This window comes from Phoenix dactylifera, chromosome 5 (assembly GCF_051530095.1).
Source record: "Phoenix dactylifera cultivar Ajwa chromosome 5, Ajwa_hap1_PhDact_Kaust_v1.1, whole genome shotgun sequence".
Lineage (NCBI taxonomy): Eukaryota > Viridiplantae > Streptophyta > Magnoliopsida > Arecales > Arecaceae > Phoenix > Phoenix dactylifera.
Genome location: NC_143194.1, coordinates 39,678,278 through 39,703,188, shown reverse-complemented (window position 1 = coordinate 39,703,188; position 24,911 = coordinate 39,678,278). Strand labels below are relative to the sequence as shown.

Below are 24,911 nucleotides of genomic sequence, written 5' to 3'. Positions count from 1 at the left end.
GTTTAGCTAGGAATAAGCCTAGTTATTTTATGTATTTCATAGTCATTCCTCCTGCAAACTGTCAGCTGTATTCATTGCCAACATTTCTTTCTAGCATTGCTCTTCTCGTGCCTGGGCACCTCCCAAAGAGTAGTTTTTTCTTGGGGGTGATAGTAGGAGGAGAAGTTGCATCGAAGTAACTAAACCTTCACTTTGCCTTTTCTAAGTTTCAGAACTATAAATTTAGTTTTATTCAATCCATAACTTTTCCTTGCGCGCGTGTCCGTGCTAGCTAACAACTTTTCCTTTTTTTCTTTTGCTAAAACTAGCTAGCTAACAACTTTTAACAAACAAATAGCATCTCTTTTAGTGGGGTCCCCGACAGCATGCATTAAGCCTTCGACATGGATGATGCTAATTGTAATGTTCATCTTTCTCTTTAAACTTTTTCTGGGGTCATCCATGATACAAGCGGATGAGGATACCAACATAACTTTGGTATGTTCAGTCTTATTCATCCGGGACTGCTAGCTCTTTTCACAGCCAAAAGCGAAAAGCGAAAAGTTTGCCCTGTGTATGCTTGTTGTGTGTGCGTGTCTTTGTATGTGAGTGTGTGAGATTATGCAATTAATTAGTGATTACAATAAGAAAATAATCTTCTCTCTATTAATTACTTCTAGGAGTAAATCAGTGGATTAGTGGACAGCTATAACCACGGTTCTTTACATCATCACTTGCCTTGCTACCAGGTTATTAAAGTACATACAATAAACGAGCGCTTAGAAGTAATCAAAATGTTGAGGGATGTGGTAACGCTCGTCCCTCTCTTTCTTGCTGAGTTTTTGGACGGGGGCTCTGCTCCTGGTTCTCCTCAGATCTCTGGGGACCTCAGGGGGCTTCACGGACCGAATGAGAGCCCAGTTCACTCCCTTGAAGAACTCGTGCCTCTTGATCTCCGCGGCGCCCTTCAAGCTCCCAAGCCTCCTCTTGGGGTTCTTCACCAAGAGCTTGCTTATGAGGTCCTGAGCTCTTAGTATCTCATCCAGCTCCTTACCGCACGTCGCCACCTTGGGAAAAGTCAGTGGTTGCTTGATGATATTGACGAGCGTCTTCTCATTGTCCTCGCCTTTAAACGGCGTCCTCCCGTACATCATCTCATACAAGAACACCCCGAGGGTCCACCAATCCACGGCGCCCCCGTGGCCTGCGCCGGAGATCACCTCCGGCGCGAGGTACTCGTGCGTGCCCACAAACGATGCGGACCGGGCAGCGATCGGCTCGGCCACGAGCTCGGGGTCGAAACCATCCTCCTTCGCGATCGTCTCCGGTGCTGCGGGCCTCGCCTTCTGCTTCTCGCTCTCGACCGCCCCGCCGTAGAAGCAAGAGAGCACCGGCTGCATTGGCGGCACGCAAGATGAGCTCGAGCCCCTGGCCTTCTTCTCGGCCGGCTTGGGGTCGAGCCTCTGCCTCAGAAGCCTCGGGACGACATGACATTGTAAGGAGAGATCGAAGTCGGAGAGCATGATGTGGCCATCATCCCTAACAAGCACATTCTCCGGCTTCAGGTCCCTGTACACCACCCCCATCATGTGGAGGTACTCCAGAGCCAGCAGCGTCTCCGCGGCATAAAACCTACGTATGGTACACTCATTTAGCTTTTCCTCTTATCATGAGGTGGAATCCAGAAGAGCACAGAAGAGATAATGAAATCTATATAGAAGGAAAAGGGAGAGGGAACGGAGTATACGTATATATATAAATACCTAGCAGAAGAGATGGTGAAACGCCTTCCCGGCTGACGTTGTCGGACGACGTGCAAATCACCGCCGGGACAGAACTCCATGACAAGGCAGGAGTAGTGCGCCGCCTCGAACTCAGCATACAAGGTGGGGAGGAAGGGGTGATCGAGCGTTCGGAGGATATCCCTCTCGGTCTCCGCCCTCTGGAGCTTCTTCCGGAAGGCGAGGGCCTCCTTGTCCGCCACTTTGATGGCGTAGAGGCACCCGGAGAACTTGGGGTCCCGGAGCTGGCACAGATACACGTTCCCGAGGTCGCCGCTCCCGAGGCGGCGCACGAGGCGGAAGTGATCGAGCCCCACGCGGCCCGCGGCGGCCTGGACCCTCCGGATGGCCTCCCATTCGGCCTGGTTGGCCTTGTGGGGCTTGTGCCGCGCTGTGCAGCAGCGGTAGGAGCGCACCGACACGGAGCTCGAGCTCCCCAAGCTCCGGCGGGAGTCCGGCACCGTGAAGGAAGAGCAGCTGCTGTCGTAGTCGGACTCCTCTCGGCTAGTCGCCATGATATATTTTTTGGTATGTTGATATATGGAAGAGCCTTCTCCGGCTCCTCTTATGCAACAGCCATGGCTTGTGGTCTTGTATGGCTAGCTTGTTGCTTTTACGTCTCAAAACGCTGGCTCGCCCTTTAATAGCAGTAGCTTCTCAGTGTAGCGTCATGTTTGAAGGGGATCGGTGGCACTTTTGTAATTGTGGGATTACTTGGCGTGTTTAGTGCTGTAAAAAAATATAAAATATATAAATAAATCTATTTTTATCCTATAAGCTTAAGCTTCTGAAATAAGTAGTGATTTTAACATGATATCAAAGAAGAGGTATTGAGTTCGAACCCTGTCTCCACACTCGTTAACTTCATTATTAAAAAAAATTCATATGTTGGACTCATCCATTAAAGAAAAGTTCGACGGAAGCTAATGGTGCTGCGGATTGGGTGGCTGCGTATGTAGCTCATCATTCCGGAGGCACCTCGTGAACTGAAGATGGGGAGCTGCCTTTGGCACTCCGAGGTATCCTATTTTTTGACTTTATTGGGTGTATCTGTACCCGTAAGGTATGATCCACCCGCATTAGCAAAAAAAAAAAAAAAAAAAAGAGAGAAAAAGAAAGAAAAGTTCGAACCCGGCCATATGAGGAGAAGTATAAGAAAATATAAAATATACTACCTCATCTTATAAGCTTAAGCTTATGTGACAAGTGGTGATTTTAACATGTGCAATATAAAAATGTTGGAATTGTAGCAGTTAAAAGTGAATACTCTCTTACATCTGCATTTCGAATTATTACTGCATATCAATCTTGCATTTTCTACGTGCATCAAAACAGCAGCGAGAGGTGTAGATGAGTCATTAATTATTATGTGCAATCACCGCAAATTTTAATTGGAATTGGATGGATTTTGAACTTATTTGAGCATTGTAGAAAATACAAGATCAACATTGCAGCAATTCAAAATATAGAGCGATCGATATCCATGACTCAACACAAAATAGTATTTGCATGCGAGAGTGATAATAAGGTGCTCGGCAGGAGAAGAGCCCTCGTCTACCAAGATGGCTGTTTTGGTCACATGAGCTGGGGAGCTGGGAAAGGGCTGGGAGAGGTGACTAAACTGTAAAGGTCTCGGCGTGCTCGGGGTTAAGGAGTACAGGGTTGGGGGGGGGAGAGTGCATGCAGCATCCGTGCCGCATTAAAAGATCCCACCCGTCTCTCCCTCACACACGGCAAGTAGGCGTCCCCTTTTCCTTCCTCGACGTACTGGTTGAGCATGTGAACCCATTAACTAGCAATGTGGCATTAAAGCATGTCGATACTTTCCTCGATCGAACTCTTCTATGTACGCATGTTAAGAGTTGTTTGACGAGTGCACTGCTTTATCTTAGGCAGGGCCATGTTAGGTGTTCACCGATCTAGCTATATGGATGCATAAGATCCAAGCTTGTGATAGTCTGACGCTAGCTCCTATATTTTGATGAATGCAATACATATTCACTGTCGTCGCCCTTTGCTACCAATGTAGAGGGGAGAATTCAATCTGCTACTGGTTTGCAGCTCCAATTGGAGAGTGAGGATAGATTGTCCATAGATTTATACTGTATACGACTACTTATCAGGACAACCAAACGGTGGAAGAGACAGAGTTCAATCGCCGATATAGAAGGATTACCGAACTCGATGTGGACCACTTTGATCACCACGAGTATTCAGGAGGATCACCAAACTCGATGTGGAATACTTTGGCCACTACGAGTATTTAGAAGGATCACCAGATTCGGTGTAGAATACTTTGATTGAGATGATCTTTTTTTTGAACTTAAGTATCTTTTCGAGATCTACAACTTTAGGTCAATCCCTTGAATCGGACCGAAATTCCATCGTTTAGGCTCCGAAACGAACTGGTCAAACCGAAAGTTTACCTTTTCGGATAAACTTTGAGCATGCGTAGCTCTCTATTCGAGAAGAATCCAATGGAGCGACAAAAGGTATAGTTGATGAAGAAATCGAGATCTACCTTCTCAAAAATTTTAGTTTTTTTCCAAAATATTTTTATTAATTATATTTATTTTAGGATATCTAGTCCTATTCAAATTAGAAGAGAAATCCAACCCAAATTATAAAAGCGGGACCTCACTAGTATTATCAATAGGTACTATATACCTCATTTTAAGAGATGGAAAGATCAATGAAAGAAAAAGAGACTTAAAGCCTTACTTTCTTGATTCCTTCCTTCTTCTTCTGGTTATCTTTTAAGAGATTCGAGTTGAGCAGCTTAAAGAAAATCTTTCTTCTCTCCAATTAGATGAATCATGGAAATATTGGATCACTCAATCCTCAAAAACTTGGATGCTATAAAACTATCTCCGAGGAGGAATACAATACATGCTTATTTTCAAGGAACTGTGCACTGGTATATAACCATTAGTGCATATGAAACGTGCACTGGCATGTAACCATCCTGTGCGTTGAATCGAAGTCCACAAGTCCTACTCAGTCCTCTTGTGCCATGTGGCAGGATGAAGTTCTCTGTACAGTCGAGAGAGATGGGTTTACGTTACTGAAGCTAAAGGCTACATCAGCTCATAATGATGAACTTTGCTATTCTTTAAAATTAACTATGCCGGGATGAAAGCACGTCACTTTTTGGAACTCATTTTAAAGACCATTTGCCATAGCGGCTTGCTCCGCCAAGGAAGGGGCTAAGAAAGATTGTGCATATCTGGTCCTTTTAGAAATAGAATCCAGGGAGAGCTTTCAGAACATTACTTCTGGAATAGGCCAGTCTGATTAGTGCCTCCTTTGTAATGCTTTCTAGCTCACCTAGACTGTTAGGCTTTTACGAAACCAATCTTACTTTGCATACAAAATTATTTGCAGGACCTTGACATTTCATTTCCCTTCGCATATTGATGTAGGATCCAATTCGGTCAACTTCTTCTGAGAATTTGTGAGCTTTTTAAATCTAATTTAGTTCATCCCACCGGCCATCCCCCTTTTTTTATTTCTTTCGGTTGCATTATGCACCTCTGACTTGCCGACCAAGTCCATAATTCTTAGCACTAGCCTTATATTGTTTATGGGGAATAATATATTGGGGGAGAAAAGGTATCAGAAGGCATCATGGTAGTTATAAAAGGTTCGAAGGGCCCATAAAATAATATAAGTAAAATCCTTCCTGTTACACGTTCAAACGGCAAACAAGGAAATGATTTCTGTTTCCAAAATATATAATATTTTTGGTTGGATGTAGATACTGGTTGGATCCTCTTTTTTATGTCCTGCCTCCTCTGGTCCCTTCCCAGCTTCTCTTCCCTTAGAGAGATCTTGCCAACCAACTTTTGGCTGTAACGCGCGGAAGCAGAAAAGCAAAACGTAATGGAAAACCGAGGACCCCATTCCTGGAGGCAGGCCACCCTGCCTACCCGGGCCCCCTCATCTCTTCCCACCAACCAAATGCCCCGTCTCCATTCCTTCGTTTAATCTTCACATTCATTGATACAGGAATGAAATGCAATCCTTTGACCACTCAATACGCATCTTCCTCTTAGAGAGATACCAAAAAACCAATACTACAACTAGATGGCATAATAAAAGTTGTTACATGCTGCTAATGAAAGAGGTTGCTCCTCCAAGCCAATAGATATTCATACCATTTTTGATAAATTACCTGATACTAGATAAGTTATGGAAGGCTTAAAACAGTTTTTAAAAATCAGTTACTCGAACAACTGTCACATAATTCAGAAAATCCTTATGCATCAGAGTCAGTCCCAAACCGAAACGCTTTGGTGTTCTGCTCTGGGTGCAAATGCAAGTTATGCAACAGAGAAAGTGAATCCACAATGAGTACCCGTGCAACATTCGCCGTATTAAGAGTCAGTCCCAAACCGAAACGCTTTCGGGTTCTGTTCTGGGTGCAATGCAACAGAGAAGGTGAATCCAGAATGAGCACCCGTGCAACATTCGCCGTATTAAGAACAACATGCATTTAAGCACAGTAAAAAGTCCTGGGCCATCAAAAATAAATCAAGTGACGGTAGGACTTGGCGTCACCCCTTGCATTTATTAGTTATGGGTTTAAATCTCCAACTACCTTGGACATCTAGTACAATATCTTATAATGTTCATGAAATGACTTAACACTGCACAACACACGTTTAATCTCGTATATGAAACTCGCAGCAGCATATAATAATCAAATAACTGGTTAATGTTGTGACTTAGCACCCAACTTTTTACAGCTAATAACAAAGCTAATTATCAGCAGCCTCTACAGCAACATATAATAATTAACTGGTTAACGTTGCGAATTGGCGCCCCAACTATTAGACATAGCATATCAGCAGCCTCTACTGCATAAAAGCTCCCCAAAAGTTGCCAAAATTTATTTCCCAGTGGCCATCTGAAACTTATTTGCTGGTCCTATCCATACACATATCCGTGTCATCAAAAAGGACCACGAAATGGAGTGCAATGAAAGTTCGTTGTCATGCACATCAATTTGGATCACAGACACAGGAATCCAATACGAAAAACTTTTAGTTGGATGCAAACTTTGTTTCCTGCAATCATAACCCAGAATGCAGACTCCCCTCGCATAATCTGCAGAAGCTCCACATAGGCCTGGACCCCGCCTGACACCCTCAAAAACAGGATAGCCATACAAGTATTTTAATTAAGTTAGTATCAATAAATATATTTCATTGAATGTCCAACTGGAAGAAACTAATAGTTGACATGCAGTGAGAAAAACTGCATCTAGTATCCCTGATTCATGATATTATAGGATACTTTGGGACGTTATCACATCATGGGCAGTTCCAATCCAATGGGTCCAAAACAATCATGTCTGAAATATTTTATTCTCTTCAAAATTTTCCAATTGATGCAGAGGATCCTCCTGTCACCAGCATGCTCATAACTGTTACACACACTTGATGGCGAGGAGAAAATTAAATTCAAGATCATAGTGCCCACATAAGCTGCATTGTACTATTGAAAAAATAAATTACAAAAGATAGAAATAAAGTCCAAATTTAGAAACGTAAAAAAAAGAGGGAAAAAAGTATTTGAGAGGCAAATACATAATATTCAGTAATGAAATTTACCAAGAAAACTACCAGAACTTTACCAACCTCCTAAAAGAATATTTTTATTCATTTTATATGAAAATCTCTCAAGAGAAGAAAAACTCCTTGCGACCATCAATATTCAGATGATATGCAGCACACATTAGATATATATGGGATGTTTCATAACCAACAATTGCACATGCAGAAAGGTTATGATCAGTTGCAGGTAATTTCTCCAAATTGTAATGAGGGGCAATTCAGTCCCCCAACAAGGCAACCAGATACCATCTAATTTTTTATGCATATTCTCAAACACAGCCCCACAAACATATACACATCAGGTATCCGAAGTTCATCAGCAACTCTAGATGCCATCACTAAAACTGAAAAAATAGGACATGCATAATAATTTAAATCAAGTGCCTAGAAGATTATGATCAAGTGCCTGTTAATTCCACTAATTTGCCTACTGTCAGGCTTCCTTATAAAATGGATGGTTTGTTTAATACAGATTATGTAGTGTGATCCTGATAATTATCCATTCAATTAATACAAGAAAGGCCATGCTAACAGAGCATGCTGCACAAGAGGCAAAAATAATTGGCCCATTTGTGATAGTCTTTTAACAAGAAAGATACACCAGTACTTTTTGCCAACACATTGGCTTTTCATTTTTCCTATCAAAAACCTATCTAAAGATAGGATTCTCATCCCTCAGGACTTCAATAACCACAAAATAGGAGTGCCGTATAATTGTAATCACTCCCTGTGCATCATAATCACCACGACCCGAAAAAAGGAAGTTGGACTATATGACCTAGCTACCACATATCCACTTCATGGTTACTTAGTCACCTTCCTTGACGACACTACATAATTTTGTATCCTGCAACATCATAGCAATTCCTTCAAGATTTGTAGCCAGCTATTTGCCATCCTCTTTATTTATGGGTAATAGGGAAAGTGCTGTTCAACAATGTGATGGAATGGAAAAGGAAGTAAAGAGAAGGCCTAAAGTTACAGAATACTATGATATAACAATGAATAATTCTACACTTGTGACACAAGGTTAACACCTAACAGATTGCGGTTACGGATGAAAGCCATGTGGCCCTGGTTGTTAACCCCCAATAAGCAGAAGTCTCTGGTGGGCTAACCCTGCATTTTGAGAGAGTTGTCTGAGGATCTTATTGTTGATTTAGCATTGGTTATATTTTTTTTGAGGCATTCAATACCTTTTAATGTTCCCAAGATGAATCATAAATTGAACTTTAATGCCTCAGAGTTCAATACTAGATCCAAATTGGATTGAGCCAGAGGGATTTATGGGGAAAATATTAAACTTTTGCCCATTCCCAACTAGATGTCTGCTATGAAATGTATACTTTCATGATCAGCAAAATATTTATCCTAGAAAAATTAAACAAAAAATTACTCCAACATTTTCATGCCATCAGTGTCAAGCCGAAATTTGTTTTGGAGTAGAATCATCAACATAAGAACCGAAAGCATTAAACTAGATCTGAGCAAAGAAAGCCCAACCCTCAGTTCAGTTTGAGCAGGCCTGTGCAGGTATTTTATGTCCAACAAGATGGCCCAGGCTCAGATTTTATGGCCTGACAAGGATCTAGGCTGGGAATGGGCTCATTAAACCTTGGCTGGCGCAACATTGGAAACATATTATTAGAAAAGATATTATTATTTATTCTTATACATTATACATACAAATATAACTTCTCTTACCTGCATCCCTAATCCTTAACACAATCTGCTGACTCAAAGAGATGGTTGCTTGTCCTTCCTTGCATCCCTGTCTTGCTAACCTTCCCCTCCCATTCTATGCCACCTACTGGAGCACCACCACCACATAGCTATTGCCCAAATCTCTCCTTCCCTCCTTCCCTAAGTGTAGTCAGCCCTCAAAACCACTACTGCCACCCCACTCCTCCAACACCACAGACACTGACCCTAAATACCACCTCCAACTCCACCATCCCACTCTTGGACACCACTGCTTCTAGCCCACCCTTCCACCATCATCACAAGCTGCCACTCCCATTCTTCCAGCTGCAGCACTGCTGGCCTGCCCTTTCAACACCACCACTACCACCAGTGTCCTACCCACTGCCACTCCTTGGGAGCTCTTTCTCTCCATCCCTTCCGCACTATTTTCTCCTTTTGAAATACTACCATCACCATGAACAGAGACTGGGCTTAACCTGGTCGAGTCAAATGGGACTGCTCTCAAGCCTGAGGAGTTAACAGGAAGTCAGGCTTGGGCTGGAAAACTTATGTCCAAAGGCCGGCAGGGCTGGGGTAAAACCAGCAATCTTCGGCCTCGAGGTTAGGATATAGTCCAGCCTAACTAGGACTCCGCCCAAGTCTATGTTGCATCCTCTAAAGTCGCAATGGTAAGAGTATACTCATTGGGAGAAAGATTTACATTTGCTATTCATCATGCAGCATAGAATACAAATTTTACCAACAAATGGGGGGCAAACGTGTGATGTTTGAGAACTAAGATGCAAAGTTAAGACAATCACCTCATTTCTCATCTAACAAAAGGGATGCGCATGACATAAGCGATGACAGTTCTTCCTGTGTTGCAGAGCCAAAACCTTGCCATCTAATTCTGCCTAACCTATCAAGCAAAAAAATATACCTGCAAGGAAACAAAAACAGCATCATACTCAAGAACTAGCTTGCCCTCTGTAGTGAAATGATGAATTTGGTAAAGACAGAAATATCACCCAGTGAGAAGATTCAATATATGAAGCTTCTTCCTGAAATGGTAGTGGTCACCAAATGTGTAAACAATTTGTCTCTGGGGATCGTTGGAATTCCTCATCAATTTGAGGAATAAATTCCGAACTGGAGCCAATGACAATAACCAAGAGTCTATAAATGATACCTGGAAAAATAATAGATCATCAAGCTTATAACTAAATACACATGTAGAGAAAAATTCAAATAAATATATAGTACTATGTGCTAATATACTATTCAAAAGTGTATCAAAGAATTTTCCATATATGTATGATAAAATATTGCATAAAGACGTGCATCTAGTATCACCAGAATATAAAATTCTTAATCGAGATCGCACTAGTTGAACTAACAATTGAATTTGGACAATGGTATTTCAGACAATATGCATCTCCAACAAACCAGTGACCTCTCTTATTTAAATATATGAGCATAGCAATAAGAAAACAAGGCGTCATCTACTTAGAAAGGTAAAGCTAAGATATCAATTCATAGCTATAAATAATGGACGCCCAATACCCCGATGAATCCATACTATATCAGCCAAGGAAAACAAGCAATTTAACTTAACAATCAACATGTATAATGTCACAAATAACAAAACTAGGTATAACAGCCAGCTTCTAGAAGATGAACTGTTGTATTTTTTCCCCCTAGAGAATGACAGTGAGATAGGCACCCACTGGGGTTGAACCTGGAACCTCTCCCCTGCACAAGAGCTGATGAGAAAGGTGTCAACTGTATGACACAAGTGCAAGGAATCAAATGTCCACTGCATCACTGCACACTTATTGGTCTAACATAAAATAGATCACCAAATCATGACAGTGCTGCAATGAATTAGCTAATCTGATGCAAATTAATATGCATAGCACCAGCTTAGGCAAGACCATCATACATATCAAGTCAAAAGACAATCATGTCACTGATTACAATTTGTTTCCATGCAAGGCAAAGACCTTACTAAAGTTGCAGCAGCCAAACATAAAGTTTGTTATGAACTACATAGATTTCATGCACATCTTGTCAGCAGGTCAACAGGTCATGATTTCAATTTTAATGATTTAGACTTCGACTTGACCATTTGTAATGTCCAATCAGGCAAAAGATTTGTGCCTAACATACTGCATTAACCAAAAAAAAAAAAAACATGACCAGCCAGATGGTTCTTGTGTTATGATACACTAATGGGCATGTTTAAATAGATCTTTGGTCTTTCACGCAATGAACAATGGGAGAGATAGAATTCCTGTATATGAGGTAACAACTTCCTTGCAGTTCTGCACTGCAAGAATGCCTTAGAGAAAAGCAGAATTATGAAGATTGGAAGTTGTTATGTGCTTCAAGTGTAGCAGTATAGTTGTGTACATCAGAGGATTTTTGGGTGTTGTACCAACTGGTATATACTAATGCAGATCAGTGAAGAACATCAGTAAGGCAGTAGGTAGGGACTGAAGGACCGGAGTGAGAGTTGATCAGAAACACCGGAGGGGATCAGGAAGAAGATGGAAGATAACGGGGAGAGGGCCTGGGGTTTCAGTTGGCAGTTTCGTGCTCGCCCACCCCTTTGGGCAGCAGTTCCGTACTCGTCCCCTCCTCAGGCTGGGTTGGCTCGGTCCAGGCCAGTCCAATTGGACCGGTCCTCACATCTTTTTCTCAAAAACATTTCATCCTTGAAAGGCTAGAGAGAGGTAAAGGACCTTAACTAGGAGAAGTCTTGGTGCAAAAAGAAAAGCTGAAGACAAGAATGAACCCAGAAGATTATAATAGGAAACATACGGCTTTTCCATGAGAATTACTTCCAGTTGCTTGACCTAGTGTGATGGGGAAAACCAACCGCATGGGAATTGGACAGGGCAATGGAAAAAAGAAAGGAATTGGAAATAAGATTCGTATAGCTAGTCATGGCAACAAACAAAGCCCTGAGCTTGACGCCATGGAAGGCCGTGCAAACCAGGGCTTGATCAAGTTAGAAACCACCATACAAAGTAACATCAATTATGATAAAATTCCAATTTTATACAAGTTGAGGCTAATGATTCTATGCATGCACATACAGACCTACAATGCATGCACTATAAAAGAGGAAAACTAAGGTAATCTGCATGGTTGTGATATCTGCAGGTATGATTATTTTTCTCACAACTATACAAAGTCATGATAGGCAGCACAGTAAACTGGTATATCTATGGAAGACCAATCAAAAGAAAGTAAATAATATGCCACCTAAGTCCCATATTTGAACCCACACAAAAAACAACTCCAATGGAACTAAATTTTATTGCAAATATGTATCTAAGTCAACCTCAGCATTCAAGTACATAAAATCCAAAATTTCTTATAACTCAATAAATTATATAATGAAAATCTTCTTATAGATAGGTATGTAGGCATGGCAAGAAATTTCATTTTCCAAGTAAGGAAGCAGATCTACAGTCATGAGATTAAAAGGAAGTAGGTTTCAAAATCATGAATCTTGTTATACTTATATCTATTCATACTCTATTAAAGAGTACAATTAAATCTCTACAACCAATAACGGAATTCCTTTGTAATCATTACATATACAAAAAAACTTAATCCATTCTGTTCTTTTCTTCTGTTTCCTGTGTGTATTTGTTTTTTGAAGTGATAGTAATACTAAAGAATAAAAAATAACATGTCATTATGTTGATCCAACTGGGATCTGTGGAGCTAAGGAACCATGTCTCATATATATCTTCAATAAGATAAAATAATGTGAAAGATACAACCGAAGCATGAAATCAGAATGCATCCAAAGAGGAATAATAATTTCTGTAATCACCTCATATATTTGGATTCTTCCCAGAGCACTAAAAGCATCCAGAAAAGGAATACTCCATGATTCAGCCATTGCCTGTTCAGCGAAAACAGAGATGCCATTAAGTTACTTTCACATCCAACTGAATCATCTTGATCACTTATGCAATTCACAAGTATAGCATCCAGTCAGTAACATCAACTACATCATGTTATGAATAGGACTTAATAGGCTTTTCACCATTTACCATGACAATTGCTAAAAAAGGAATACATGGATGAAACCTTAAACCACACTATCTTTGTTGCAATAGGTAGTAATGAGTAGGTCCTTTTTTTGGGTAGATAATAGATCATAGTGATTAGGTCTTTATAATCATGTAAGATGTACTACTATCACCTACCGTTTGGCGCATCTCACCAAGCTGAGTAGCGCTAAAGCTAATCATGCAACAAACATCAATTTGGTCATTTTATGGTAGCGTTTGGTGACCAAGTAGGATCACTAAAGTGATCTTAAATCATTGGTGATCCTTATCCTTGGGCAATATAATCTCTATTGATCTAAGATCACCGCGTTTGGAATACTATGTTCCATTGATTAAAGATCCTCAGGTACCACGAGTAACCTATTTAGTATTATATAAGAATCCAAGATCAGTGACCATATAATAGCAAAATTATCCCTAATATGTTCCATAAAAATATATTTATTAATCCATTAAAATATATAAATTATTATTATAGAATTAATGCTTTGATTTATATTTGTAATATATTATTATTTCAATTCTAATATTTATTTTGATTAGAAAAATTAGAAAAATAGAAGTAATATATTAAATAATGTCATAATATAAATATAAAGTACAACAATATATTTCTATTATAATTTTAAAATATAAGTGAACAATGATATGACAATAATATGATTAAATAAATACTATATGCATAATATCAATATAATATATATAATATTGATAAAATATATTAATGATATATTGATACACCAATATTTTTCGCTGGACTGAGAAAAATTTTAGTCCCCAAATTTCAGCCAAGATCATTGTCCTGGTGGGATCTTGGATACCCATCCTCAAAGACAGATTTTCTATCACCAAGTTGAAAGGTGATTTGAGGAATAGGGGTGTTTTAGGACCATTGTCGTATAGGATCATCATGATACAACCAAATGCAGTGATCTCATCACCTCCACCCACATGACTTTTGATCTTGGGGTGATCACCCCATACCAAATGGCCCCCATATGTTATCAAACTCAAAGGGCTTCTTGCTAAAATCAGAGACCTTGTCGTGTTATATGTATCACTCCTCCAGCATCCAACTGAAAATCTAAAACAACTAATGCTTTCAAGGAACCAAAAAGAAGCATATCAAATTTTTCTCAGCCCTTTGGCACAAGTCCATATTCCAAGAATCCATAGTATGAAACCAATTGCAGAGATCCAAGAGAATTTTATATCATTTTGCATCAAAATGCCATGGAATTATCCGCCATCTTTTCTGCAATTTGGTTTGAAGTATGTTCCTTAAAATTGTTGTTGCATACCAACTGCCAATTTCATTTTCTTCATGGTTATGAATTCATAATCAAGGCATCTCTTGGGAAGTTTCCAAAATTTGTTAAAACTGTCCTCTGTTTGCAGTTTTTAGTTCCCTTGACATGGTTATGTACAAATGCCATCAGCTTGATTTTTATGCAACAAGTGCTCATAGTTATAATGCCTGTTAGTGCAGGCTGCAGAGAGGACATAAGTTTTACGTGAACAATGTGGATACATTTTGTTATTTACATTTTTGTGTCTGGTATACCTTGCAGTGAATGCTAAACTTTTCTAGACTGATGGAATCTCTAAACACCAGATGGTAGGCCATACAACTAAAATCTTCTTCATTTGAATGTACATAATGATGAAAGGTAATTAACCACCTGATAAGGTCCATCCCAGGCACTGAAAGGAAAGGGGTTGTTTTTGTTTGTATAGTCCAAGGAGCTCAATAGTTGAGTCCCTAGCATGGCTAGTTCAAGCCTGACATCATTGCAATGATAAAAGAGGAAATTATAAAATTAATCTAAGCGTCAATTTCTGAAAAATCATTGATACATACTAAACCAAGAAGGAAACTGGAAAAATGCCTATGCTCATCTACCAAAACACTAGACTGTTCATTTTACATATGGGTTTACAGTTGACAAGTACAAGCTATCTAGATTCTAGGCCAACATAGAGTTTAGCAGCGCGAAGCTCCTCCTTCCACACTTGAACTTGACCTTGTGTTAAAGAGAAAAATATAGATGGAAAGACAGATGCCTTGCCTTAAATGCTCAATCAAAAATGATAAAATTGAGTAAGGTGTGTTCCGTGCATGAACCTCTCCATATGATGCTCGAGCCCCTCACTATTATGGCACCAATCATGAGGCTCACAGGTCACAACAACTTCCTAAGTTAGCCTCAGAGCATCAGGCAAGGCAAACGTCAAATAAGACAACTTAAAATTTAAACCAGACATAAATGCGACTTGTCTTAATACATGTTGAATATCCACCACCAAGCCCTTGTGTATCTGCCTTTCAAAGTGCAGGGTTGAGGTCAATTACCGTTGTATTAGAAAGGTAAGAATCTTACAAGTTTCCACTTATGACATCACAATAGACCAATGGAATGCTCTTAACAGATTGACCCATATGTAACTCAAATGCTGAAGGATTTCCTAGGTCATCCGATTGTAAGTACTTCCCTTCAGAATAACAGTATACTAAACATTCAAAAGATAACATTTCAGACAAGAAACATGAAGCATAGAAAGCATCATTCCTCATACCTGCGAGCTTGCTCGAAAGGAAAGACACAACAATGATGCACAAGGAATAGGCAATTCACTGGTATCAGTTCCACTTTGTTCAGAACTAATTGGTAATTTTAAACTTCTACCATCCGCAAAGTTCACTTCCAAATCAGGGAACTTAACTGCTGCTAGTGATGGAATGATAGTTTTATTCGCAATTGCGATCTGCATAATAGCATATCATATGATCACAATAATTAATAAATTTAGCAAATAGTGCTATTATAATTTCTGTCTGGGAATTGCATATGGATGTCCAAAACAATTAAAAGTACATCATAATAGTTCTCCAGACCTTGGAAAGGATGGCCATTGAAAGATAAAATTATAATACATATATAAACTAAGCTTGGCTAATAGTGCTTTTAATGATGGTCATCATCATCATGCATTCAACAAAGGATCTAAAATACTCAAAATTAGAAGTTCTGCAAAATCCTAGGATACTCAAAAGAACCCAGGAATTAACACGCATTCAGCAAAAGTAAAGTAAGCCTACATAGGGAATTCATATGAAGTTAAAATACTCAATTCTTGTGAACACAGACTACTACTGGAAACATCAATACACATGGTGACTGTTTATGAGAATTACAATACAAATCCAACAACGTCATTATAGGCATTGCCCTTATGCTTAGAAGTAAAATAAAAATATAACAATATAACAAGTATATATAGAATGTAAAGGTAATCCTTATGGTAATACAACTATAAATCTATCTGTTGCAAAATGACTCCTATCCTCTTTTTGTGAGGGAAAAGAACAAAAGATTTGTACATGTAACTTCAATGGCATGTCTCATGATGTGAAAGCCAAAGGTAGCCTGTTTTGCATAATATATATAGCATAAAAATGCATAGAATGAAAATGCTTGTCTATTTTGCTACATATGGCTAGGTTAAATCTTGCTTCCAACTTGATCCAATATGGACCTGACCTGAAACAACAATCTGAACGCATGGAAGATGTCAGCATTTTGGAAAAATCTGGAACGGTGGAAGATCTGATCAAGTGAGCATTCAAACATCCTATCTTTCAGGTGATGGTCCTTCAACGAACCTTCCAAGGTGCAATAATTATGTTATTGGTTTTTTCTAATGGATGACAAGCTAGATGATTGGACTTCAGCTGGTTTAGGCTTCTTTAATTTGGAAACTACCTAAGCACCCGTGCAATCTTGCCTCTTAAATCCAGGGCAAATGGTTGTTATTAGTGATGCCTCATGTCATGCAGAGCATTTTCTCAACAATTACCTTGTCTGGGAATTTCTGTAACATTGCTTAAAGCCTATTGACAGATCTATGTCTAACCTTCTTTTTCGTTGGTGGGCAAAACATCCTGCATTTTATGTGATTGACATGGGCATTTCGGTGTTCTGACTTTCATGGCCTCCAAATTGTTTCATTTTGCTTGTTTTCTGATAGAGAACTCTCATTTCCTTTGCCCGAATAAATTTCTAATCATATTAATCTAGAGAAATAAACAGAGTAATGAGTCAAGTCCAAGAAACAATTCTAGAGTCTAGACCCAGTTTCACAACTGAATCAAGACTAAACAGTTTAAAATATGGAATTAGCTAATAAGAAAAGAACCCAAACCCGATACCAACTTATATTACAACTCAGCAGCTAGGACCGTTTAAGTAAATGGTCAGATCAAGCCAAAATCCTAGAAGGGGTCATCCAAGCTGTGTCTGAGACAAGCAGGAACCGAGTCCAACAAGACTTTTGCATCTCCTAGCAGCACTTAGCAAGAGTCCAGGGCAACCACTCTGACCACAAATTGTAATTCTAACTTCTAGAGATCAACACGTTCCTAAGTATCTTCCCTTAGGTCATCTATATCAGAAAGCCTGCAAAAGAATGAGATTTCATTCAATATGGTTTCACCAGGCAACATGAACCTTATGAAACCAATGCCGCAACTTCTTGAATGACAGAAACACATAAGTATTGCCATGACAGACATGGTTTAATCTACAGGTCAATATCATGTTAAAGCAAATAAAATCATAAAATGTCTTGGAGAAGCAAAGATTATCTCAATAATTAGCCTTCCAATTATATGAGGTGCCTATATCTCTTAGAATTACTTCCTCTGTTATCATGAACACAAAATCTTATTAAATTCCAATTATGAACCAAAGAAACAGCAAACTAAACTATTTACTGACTTTCTGCAGAATACTCGTTCTTCTACAATAAGCTCTACCTCTTTATTCATGACATAATCATTGGAAACAAAGATTAGATAACTAGTAAAAAGCTTTGAAGTGCATAAGGCACACAGACACTAGACACTTTTATTATATATGCATGTCAAGTTAAATAACAGCTTGAAGGTAAAGACTATGATTTTCTGACATGGGAGGTTAGCTCTATAAATATTAAATTCATCTCAGAATTGAAGTGCTAGTGATCAATCATGACCCAATGTTTTGAATTCAGCATACCTTACCACCATTTTTACGGATCTCTGAGATGTCAGCAAAGTATCCTCTACTTAATTCATCTGAACTGCACTAAAGCATATGAATAATTACTGTTAATATAAACCGATAATTTGAACATAGATTTACTTCTAACAATACTTCCCTCTGAAATTGCAATAGATACAGCGTAACAATTATTAAGAATACAAGAAAAGACATAGCATATTGCATGATGAAAAATGAACCTAGAGCTTCTACAATTAAGCATCACAGGGGCAATGATGAGAAGGATTATTCAGAAAAAACTATTTTGAGCACAAACAGATGATATTACCCATTGAAAAGACAGAAGGAATGAAAAAACTTGCACCTCGTGATTTCGCAATTCCCATCCCTAATGAAATTTTAAGCTCATAGCAAGAAACTGGAAACTATTAACTAACACTGACACACTAGCAGAAAGCAAAGCTACATTGACACCCTCCTATTAGAATCCAAAATACCCTTTTATCAGTTGAAAGCTGACATTCATCTTATTAGAATTCCTCCACTTTAATTCTATCCTGTCAAAGAAATCGAAAACTAAAAGTGACACTCAAAACCTAGCTGAAAGAAAAGCTACATTGACACTCTCCTATTCACATCCACATGTACTGCTTCATCAGTTGAAAACTAAAATCCAGATTAATTATAATTCTTTCACTTTGACTCTATGTGGTCATTTAACATATGGCCTCAGATGTACCTAGAAACTTGACGAGGATTTCACACACAGACAAATACACATACAGAGAAAGTGAGAGTAATCTTTTTTCCTGCATATATATTGAAACAAGAGAAGATATGCGGCAATAGCATGGGCCTAACAAAAATATTGGAAATAAGGCATCAATCTTAGTCGATGATCTAGAAAGACAAAGAGGAGTTGATGCCCTTCATCATGATTTCAATATACGATGGGACTGGAGATATTAAGGAACAAAATCTCTACAAATATCTGAATTGATGAGTGAAGTGGAGATGTGCTTCTCAAATACTGTCCTCACTGCATAACAATGAAGGGAAGGAAATGTATAATAAGGCCGCCGGCATTGGAAGGAAAACCTTGACGGTAAATAGGGTGCAAGAACATGGAATAAACTTAGTAAATATGAGATCTTGAGGTAGCTGTGGGGTAAGACTGAAAAAAAAAATCTAAAAATGAATATTTTGAACCTTCACATAAAAGAAAGCAAAGAACACTGGATAGCAGGCAAAGAAAGATGTTCAGGTTATTGTTAAGTGAGACTGGAAAACATGCATCTGCGAATGGGTGTATTAACCCCTAACATTGCAATAATAAATGACAAGCACATACAGAAATCAAACGGGTATATTTCTGATCAAGATGTCATTGCTATGTGAAATTAATATCCAAAATTTTTCAACACAAACAAGAAAGAAAGAATATTCTTAGCATCAAAAAGAGAGTAACATAAGGACAGGTACTTGTACAGAACCTAGGAGTTAGAAATTTAGGAGAGATATATATATATATATAAAAGAAAGCAAGAGCATGGGATACACGTAGTAAAGGTGAGATCTTCTGGCAGTTGTGGGGAAAGAATGGAAAAGATACATCTAAACATGAGCCTGTCAAACTTACGAGAAAGAAACAGCGAATTTAAGCTATGGTATGGTTCTGATCAAGATTCTACGGTCATATGAACCAAAGACCCAAAAATATACAGCATAAACAAGAAATAAAGGATTCTGTATAGCATCTTGAAAAGAAAGAAACGCAAGGAGGGGCGTGGAATGACCAAAAGAAGGGGGACTCACAGTCGAGCTCGCTCCTTCTTGATGGATTCCTTGTTGCCCATCTGCGGAGAAAGAATTCCAAAGATAAGTCGAAGCGTAACGGAACGGATCTTGCAAAAGCCACGGAAACAGGAGCAATAAATAACCTGGTGGAGATCAATGAAACTCCGCAGGAACGTCTGAGATCGAGGATTGGCAGGGAAAGGTCCCTCGCCGCGTCCAGGAACGAGAATCTTGTCCGCTGAACGGATAGCCGGAGCCGCGACGGTGGCGGAACGGAGGGCCAATCGCCTCAGCATCTTCGCAGAGCGGGTAAACCCTAACCCTAGCTCTCTAATGATCAAAGAAACAGGAGGACGGCAGGAGAAGTCCTTCACCACTTCTCTCCGCCGGCGGCAACTCCTAGTCTCTCTCTGCGAGCCAGGGCGGGTCAGGCAGAAGCTCGGTCCTAAATAAATAACTCCGCTTGGAGTCGGGACCGCTGTATTTTTTATTTAACACCCTATACGACGTAAATATTGTATTGGAGTCCATAAATTCCACGTTACAATAATGTTACATTGGCCATCTCCGGCAGTCGAACAGCCTTTTTTTTCAAGAAAAAATTTACGCTTATATTATACCCTATTTATACGATAATTACATTTGAGTCAAAAATATCTCCTATTTAATTAATTTTCCAGATATATCTCTCTATTTAATTCAAAATTTATTTTAATTGTAATTCTGATTTCAGCCACACACCAAAGATATTAGAAAATATTGCCACTTCGATTTCTATTCGAAATCATGCCAATTTTTATTTAAATTCTGATTCTGCTTGCTAACGAAACACACTCTTAAAGTGTTTGGGTCATGATATTTTCTAAATTTTTTGTTCTTATTATCTACATACCGAGATTTATGGCTTTTATGATGCTTGTCTGCATAAATTTCATGAGGATTCAACATTTTTTCAGTAAACATTTGTGTAGACAGCAAAATATCACAGGAACTTATATTTTTGATCCTCAAACTGACTTGCTTCCAATTTATTCTCTTCATTCTGTACAAAGGTCTAAGGACGGACGGTTTCATTCTCGTCGTTGTGGACACTCTGAAGATCCAAAAAAATACCCCCAAAGAGTAGAAGAGCCCGGGATCAACTGGCGATCGTTATCACTTAGGAAATCTGGAGAGAACACAATAGCATGGCGTTTCTTAATACAAGAAGGTCCATCGTCGTTGTTCTGGTTGCAGCTCTCATAGTCTGTGCTGGACGGTTGCCATCACCTCCTATCTGATGATGTACTAATATTTCCTAAAGAATACTAGGAGAAAGCTATCCGAACTTGGAACCTTGTCCTCGCCCAAGGACCAAAGATCTTCTCGAATCTCTGTATCTAATACTGGGCTGACCAAAGCGACATTCTCCTCCTCGGAGAACCTCATCACTAGGTCCGACCCACATACCACCTCAGCAGCCCCCATTGGTTTGGTCCACCTAGCTCGGAAGAACTGCTTCAAGATCCCTCTGATGGTGTCAGGGTCATCTGTCACCTGTCCACCGCTATTCATGATCTTGTAGACTCGGTTCCTCTACCTCCGGATAAGGTCAACTGATGGAAGAACCTTGAATTTCGGTCACCCTTCCTAATCCATTGAATCTGAGACTTCTGCCTCCAAAAGATCTCCTACTGCTTGAGAAAAGAGTGATGCTTGGCCAGTAGACTCCCGAGCTCTTCCTGATCCTCCTCTGAAAGGCCATCCCCACATACTATTGGAGCTTGAATTCTAGCGATGAAAGCTTCAGTTTTCTCTCCCCTCCTGAAAATGTTCCCTACCTTTTTCCGATTCCACCTGATCAGCTTGCGCCTAGTCAACTCCAACTTTCGGGTCACTCAGTACATCACAGTCTCCCGTACTGGCATCCATCAAGCCTCCTGCACCACATCCCATAATCACGGGTAAGAGAGCCACACCTTCTCAAAACAAAAAGGACTATGAATCCAAAAGGCGTGTTAGGTACTCACCAAAACAGGACAGTGGTTTGAAGCGATCCAGGGTAGGTGATGCACCTCGAAAGTCCGAAAACCTCTGGATCCACCCAGTCATTGCAAAAGCTCTATCGATCCTTTTCCAAACACGCGCCCGCCCCAGCTCGTTGTTGCACCAGGTGAACTGCAGTCTAGTGAACCCAAGGTCAATAAGCCCATTGGATAAATTAAAGTTATGAAACTCCCTGATCTCGATCTAGTTGGTGAAAGCCTCCCCGCCCCCCTGCTTCGCCTCCGAGCCATTAATGTAATTGAAGTCCCTGCCATCATCACCGAGTATCCCTGCTGAATGAGACTGGTGGCCTCACCCCATACTAGTCTCTTCTTCCTATAGTTTGTGCTTGCATAGGCGGCCAGTAGAATCCAAGGGGGTCCACTCTCTTCTAAAATCACTATGACTACCTGTCGACAGCATCAATGGAATATATCTAGGTTGAAACCCCCCAGCCGCCATACAACAATGATTCCCCCCAACAAGCCCTATGACCCCACCGCGTAGCTCCCCTAGGACCTTGGAATGGACCGTATCACCCATTGCAAGCTAGCTCCAGACAAGTCAGTCTCAAACAAAATATAAATCTCAGGGTCATGCAGATGCACCAGTCTACGTAAAGCTAGATTAAAAGATGGTTTTCTGGCTCCTTGACAATTCTATGAGAGGATCTTCATTTTACATTTGGAAAATAGGGCTCTAGGGTACTTCCTCCGGGCCCAACTCCCCCCTGCCTCAGCACTCGACCCAGCCTCCTCCCGCTCGGGCTACCAAGGCTCGTTTCAGCTTCTGGGCGACTTCCTCGTGTGTCATCCCATTTGAGGGCCCGCTACATTCCAAGTCTCCCCCAAAAGCCCCTCGGAGCATCTTCCCAGCACTCAGAGTCCCAGCCTCCAGCTTCCGATCGAGGGCATGCTCATCCTCGCATGCCCCTGCCTTGCTCGGGTTCAGCCGCCCCTCAACTGCCTTGGCTCTGTTGGGGCTATCCTCTTTCTGCGAAGAAGATGGTTGCACCCCACTCCTCCCACAACCCGCCTCCCACTGACAAGATGGCGAATCCATAGATCGTTGGTGTCGACAAGCGGCGCCCCCACTACGCTTGTGTTGGATGCCCGAAGTCCGCACGCCATCACCGTCGGCGAGAGACTCCAGCTCCCGAACCGTTGCCGGTCGCCGCCATAGCACGGAATGCCCTCGCCTCGCATGGGAGGGACAACCCTCGGGTTGGCAGACCCATGTCCTGCAGGCCAGCTTCCTCCTGAATGGGCTTCTGGCCCACAACCAGCATGCGCTAGGCCAGGGGCAGCCCTGCTTCCTTCAGCCCGCCCCAGCACCCTTGCCCCTTCGGGCCGGCCCGTTGCGCCGCACCTGCTTGGCCGAGTCTAGCACGACGGCGACTCGGGACGAGTCGCGCTCGTTACCATTGCAGCAGGCGCCGATTTGCCAGCCCCGCCGCTCTTCTTCGATGAGACCCTCCTGGCGACCTTCTTGGGTTTCTGCCATCCCTCTATGTCCGACGAAGATTGGCCGGACTCGGTCCCGATTGCGTGAAGTCTGACCCCTGAGCTGACTCGCGAGGGGGGGGCGGGGGGCTCAGTCTCCTTCCTCGCCTTGCCCCTAGCACCTCTGGTCTACTGCTGGCAAACCCGGCTGGTGGCCATCCACGGACCAAACACCAGCCGCCCCCCCCCCCCCCCCCCCAGTTCCGCGGTCTCCGTCAACGACTCCCCTTGTTGCACCTCTGTGGTCTCCACCACTGCTGGAGCCCCCCCCCATGCTGTCGGCACTCGCTCGCGTGGTGCCTGATCTGGGCGCAAGAGTAGCAGAAGACCGACAGGCCTTTGTAGATAAAGGCCCGCCAGAATCTCGTCTGCCCCCCTTGCACGAAGGTGCTGGAATTTAAAGGCTTGAGGGCATCGATCTCAATCTTCACCCTCGCATAACCCACCTGCCGTTGCTCGTCGGAGACCCCATCTAGCTCCAATGGTCGGCCCGCCGCCGCCGCTATTGCAAGTATAGAGTCCCTCTCCCAGTACTCGAGTGGAAGACAAGGCATCCGGAGCCAACGCACCGTCCGGCTCACAATGTTGACGCCGGGGATGAAGTCAGGCTTCCACTCTTTCATGGCCAACAGTTGGCCCGCCACCACCCAAGGTCCGCCTGCTAGCATCGTTGCCCGGTCTTCACCGGACTTAGACCTGAGCGTCATCAGGTCCTCGACCATTAGAAATGCTTCAACATCATATTGAAGCTTCCTCTGACTCCGAAGGTCTCTCGCCACCCATTCCGCCGGGATGCGCCGCCCCAAGCTCCGAACGACCACCACTGTCGTCGCCCAAGCATTCCTCGCCTTCTCCACTCGATCAGCCGGTAGCTCTACCACCTGGGTGAAGTGCCATTGGAGCTCGGCCGGTTCCGCTGCTGAGATGCGGTGGCTGGACCACACCGAACATCGTGGAATGCCCTGCGCCACTGCCGACCACGACCTAGCAGTTTCGACCACCCCCAGAGGAGGTCCGGTCCCATCCCCACTGGTCAGGCTTGCCTGCGTCCCACATTTGCCGCTGGATCGCTCGTCACATTGGCGTTGCGAGCTACCATCACCGCAGCCCACCAGGTGTTCGGGAGGAGTCCTAGTTAGCTGCATAATTATTGATGCAGTGCCTTCCCATTAGGGGCTCGTTTGGTTCGCGGGAAGTATTTTTCCTCCTAAGAATATGATTCCTGAAAATCAGATTCCTAGAAAGAGGATACCTAGGAAATTACTTTTGACATGTTTGGTTAACCATGGGAAAGTGACTAATTTCCAAAGTGCTTATGTTTGGTTGACCATTCACTTTCCTAGGAAAGTTATGTATAATTCCTATTATGCCCTTAATAAAAATTAGGTCT

The 24,911-nt window shown here is 41.6% G+C and overlaps 2 protein-coding genes across 13 annotated transcripts; both read right to left on the bottom strand.

Moving 5' to 3' along the window:
* Positions 1–623: 623 nt before the first annotated feature.
* LOC103708779 (protein kinase PINOID 2-like) lies at positions 624–2,383 on the bottom strand. Its single transcript, XM_008793855.6, has 2 exons — positions 1,743–2,383; positions 624–1,611 (listed from the first exon to the last, which is right to left on the bottom strand). Exons 1-2 carry the CDS (start codon positions 2,273–2,275, stop codon positions 759–761), a joined length of 1,386 nt encoding a protein of 461 aa, XP_008792077.3. The 5' UTR covers positions 2,276–2,383; the 3' UTR covers positions 624–758.
* A 4,050-nt stretch (positions 2,384–6,433) lies between these two features.
* Positions 6,434–20,459, bottom strand: LOC103708780 (ATPase complex subunit). 12 transcript variants are annotated; one of them, XM_088722870.1, is made up of 8 exons: positions 20,138–20,459; positions 20,013–20,053; positions 18,213–18,281; positions 15,733–15,921; positions 12,912–12,983; positions 10,090–10,250; positions 9,883–10,001; positions 6,434–7,200 (listed from the first exon to the last, which is right to left on the bottom strand). In XM_088722870.1, exons 5-7 carry the CDS (start codon positions 12,978–12,980, stop codon positions 9,884–9,886), a joined length of 348 nt encoding a protein of 115 aa, XP_088578996.1. In that variant the 5' UTR covers positions 12,981–12,983; positions 15,733–15,921; positions 18,213–18,281; positions 20,013–20,053; positions 20,138–20,459; the 3' UTR covers positions 6,434–7,200; position 9,883. The 12 variants fall into 12 exon arrangements, with proteins under 12 accessions (XP_088578996.1, XP_088578997.1, XP_088578995.1 ...); XM_088722871.1 differs by having other exon boundaries at positions 6,434–7,188; XM_088722869.1 differs by having other exon boundaries at positions 6,434–7,167.
* Positions 20,460–24,911: the final 4,452 nt, after the last annotated feature.

Excerpts from the sequence above, each read along its gene's own strand:
- LOC103708779 (XM_008793855.6), bottom strand. The coding sequence starts at position 2,275 with ATGGCGACTAGCCGAGAGGAGTCCGACTACGACAGCAGCTGCTCTTCC. Across the intron at positions 1,612-1,742 it reads TTCACCATCTCTTCTGCTAG|GTTTTATGCCGCGGAGACGC; the intron begins GTATTTATATAT and ends TACCATACGTAG.
- LOC103708780 (XM_008793858.4), bottom strand. The coding sequence starts at position 20,290 with ATGCTGAGGCGATTGGCCCTCCGTTCCGCCACCGTCGCGGCTCCGGCT. Across the intron at positions 20,054-20,137 it reads GTTTCATTGATCTCCACCAG|ATGGGCAACAAGGAATCCAT; the intron begins GTTATTTATTGC and ends CTTTCTCCGCAG. Across the intron at positions 10,251-12,911 it reads GAAGAATCCAAATATATGAG|GTATCATTTATAGACTCTTG; the intron begins GTGATTACAGAA and ends TTATTTTTCCAG.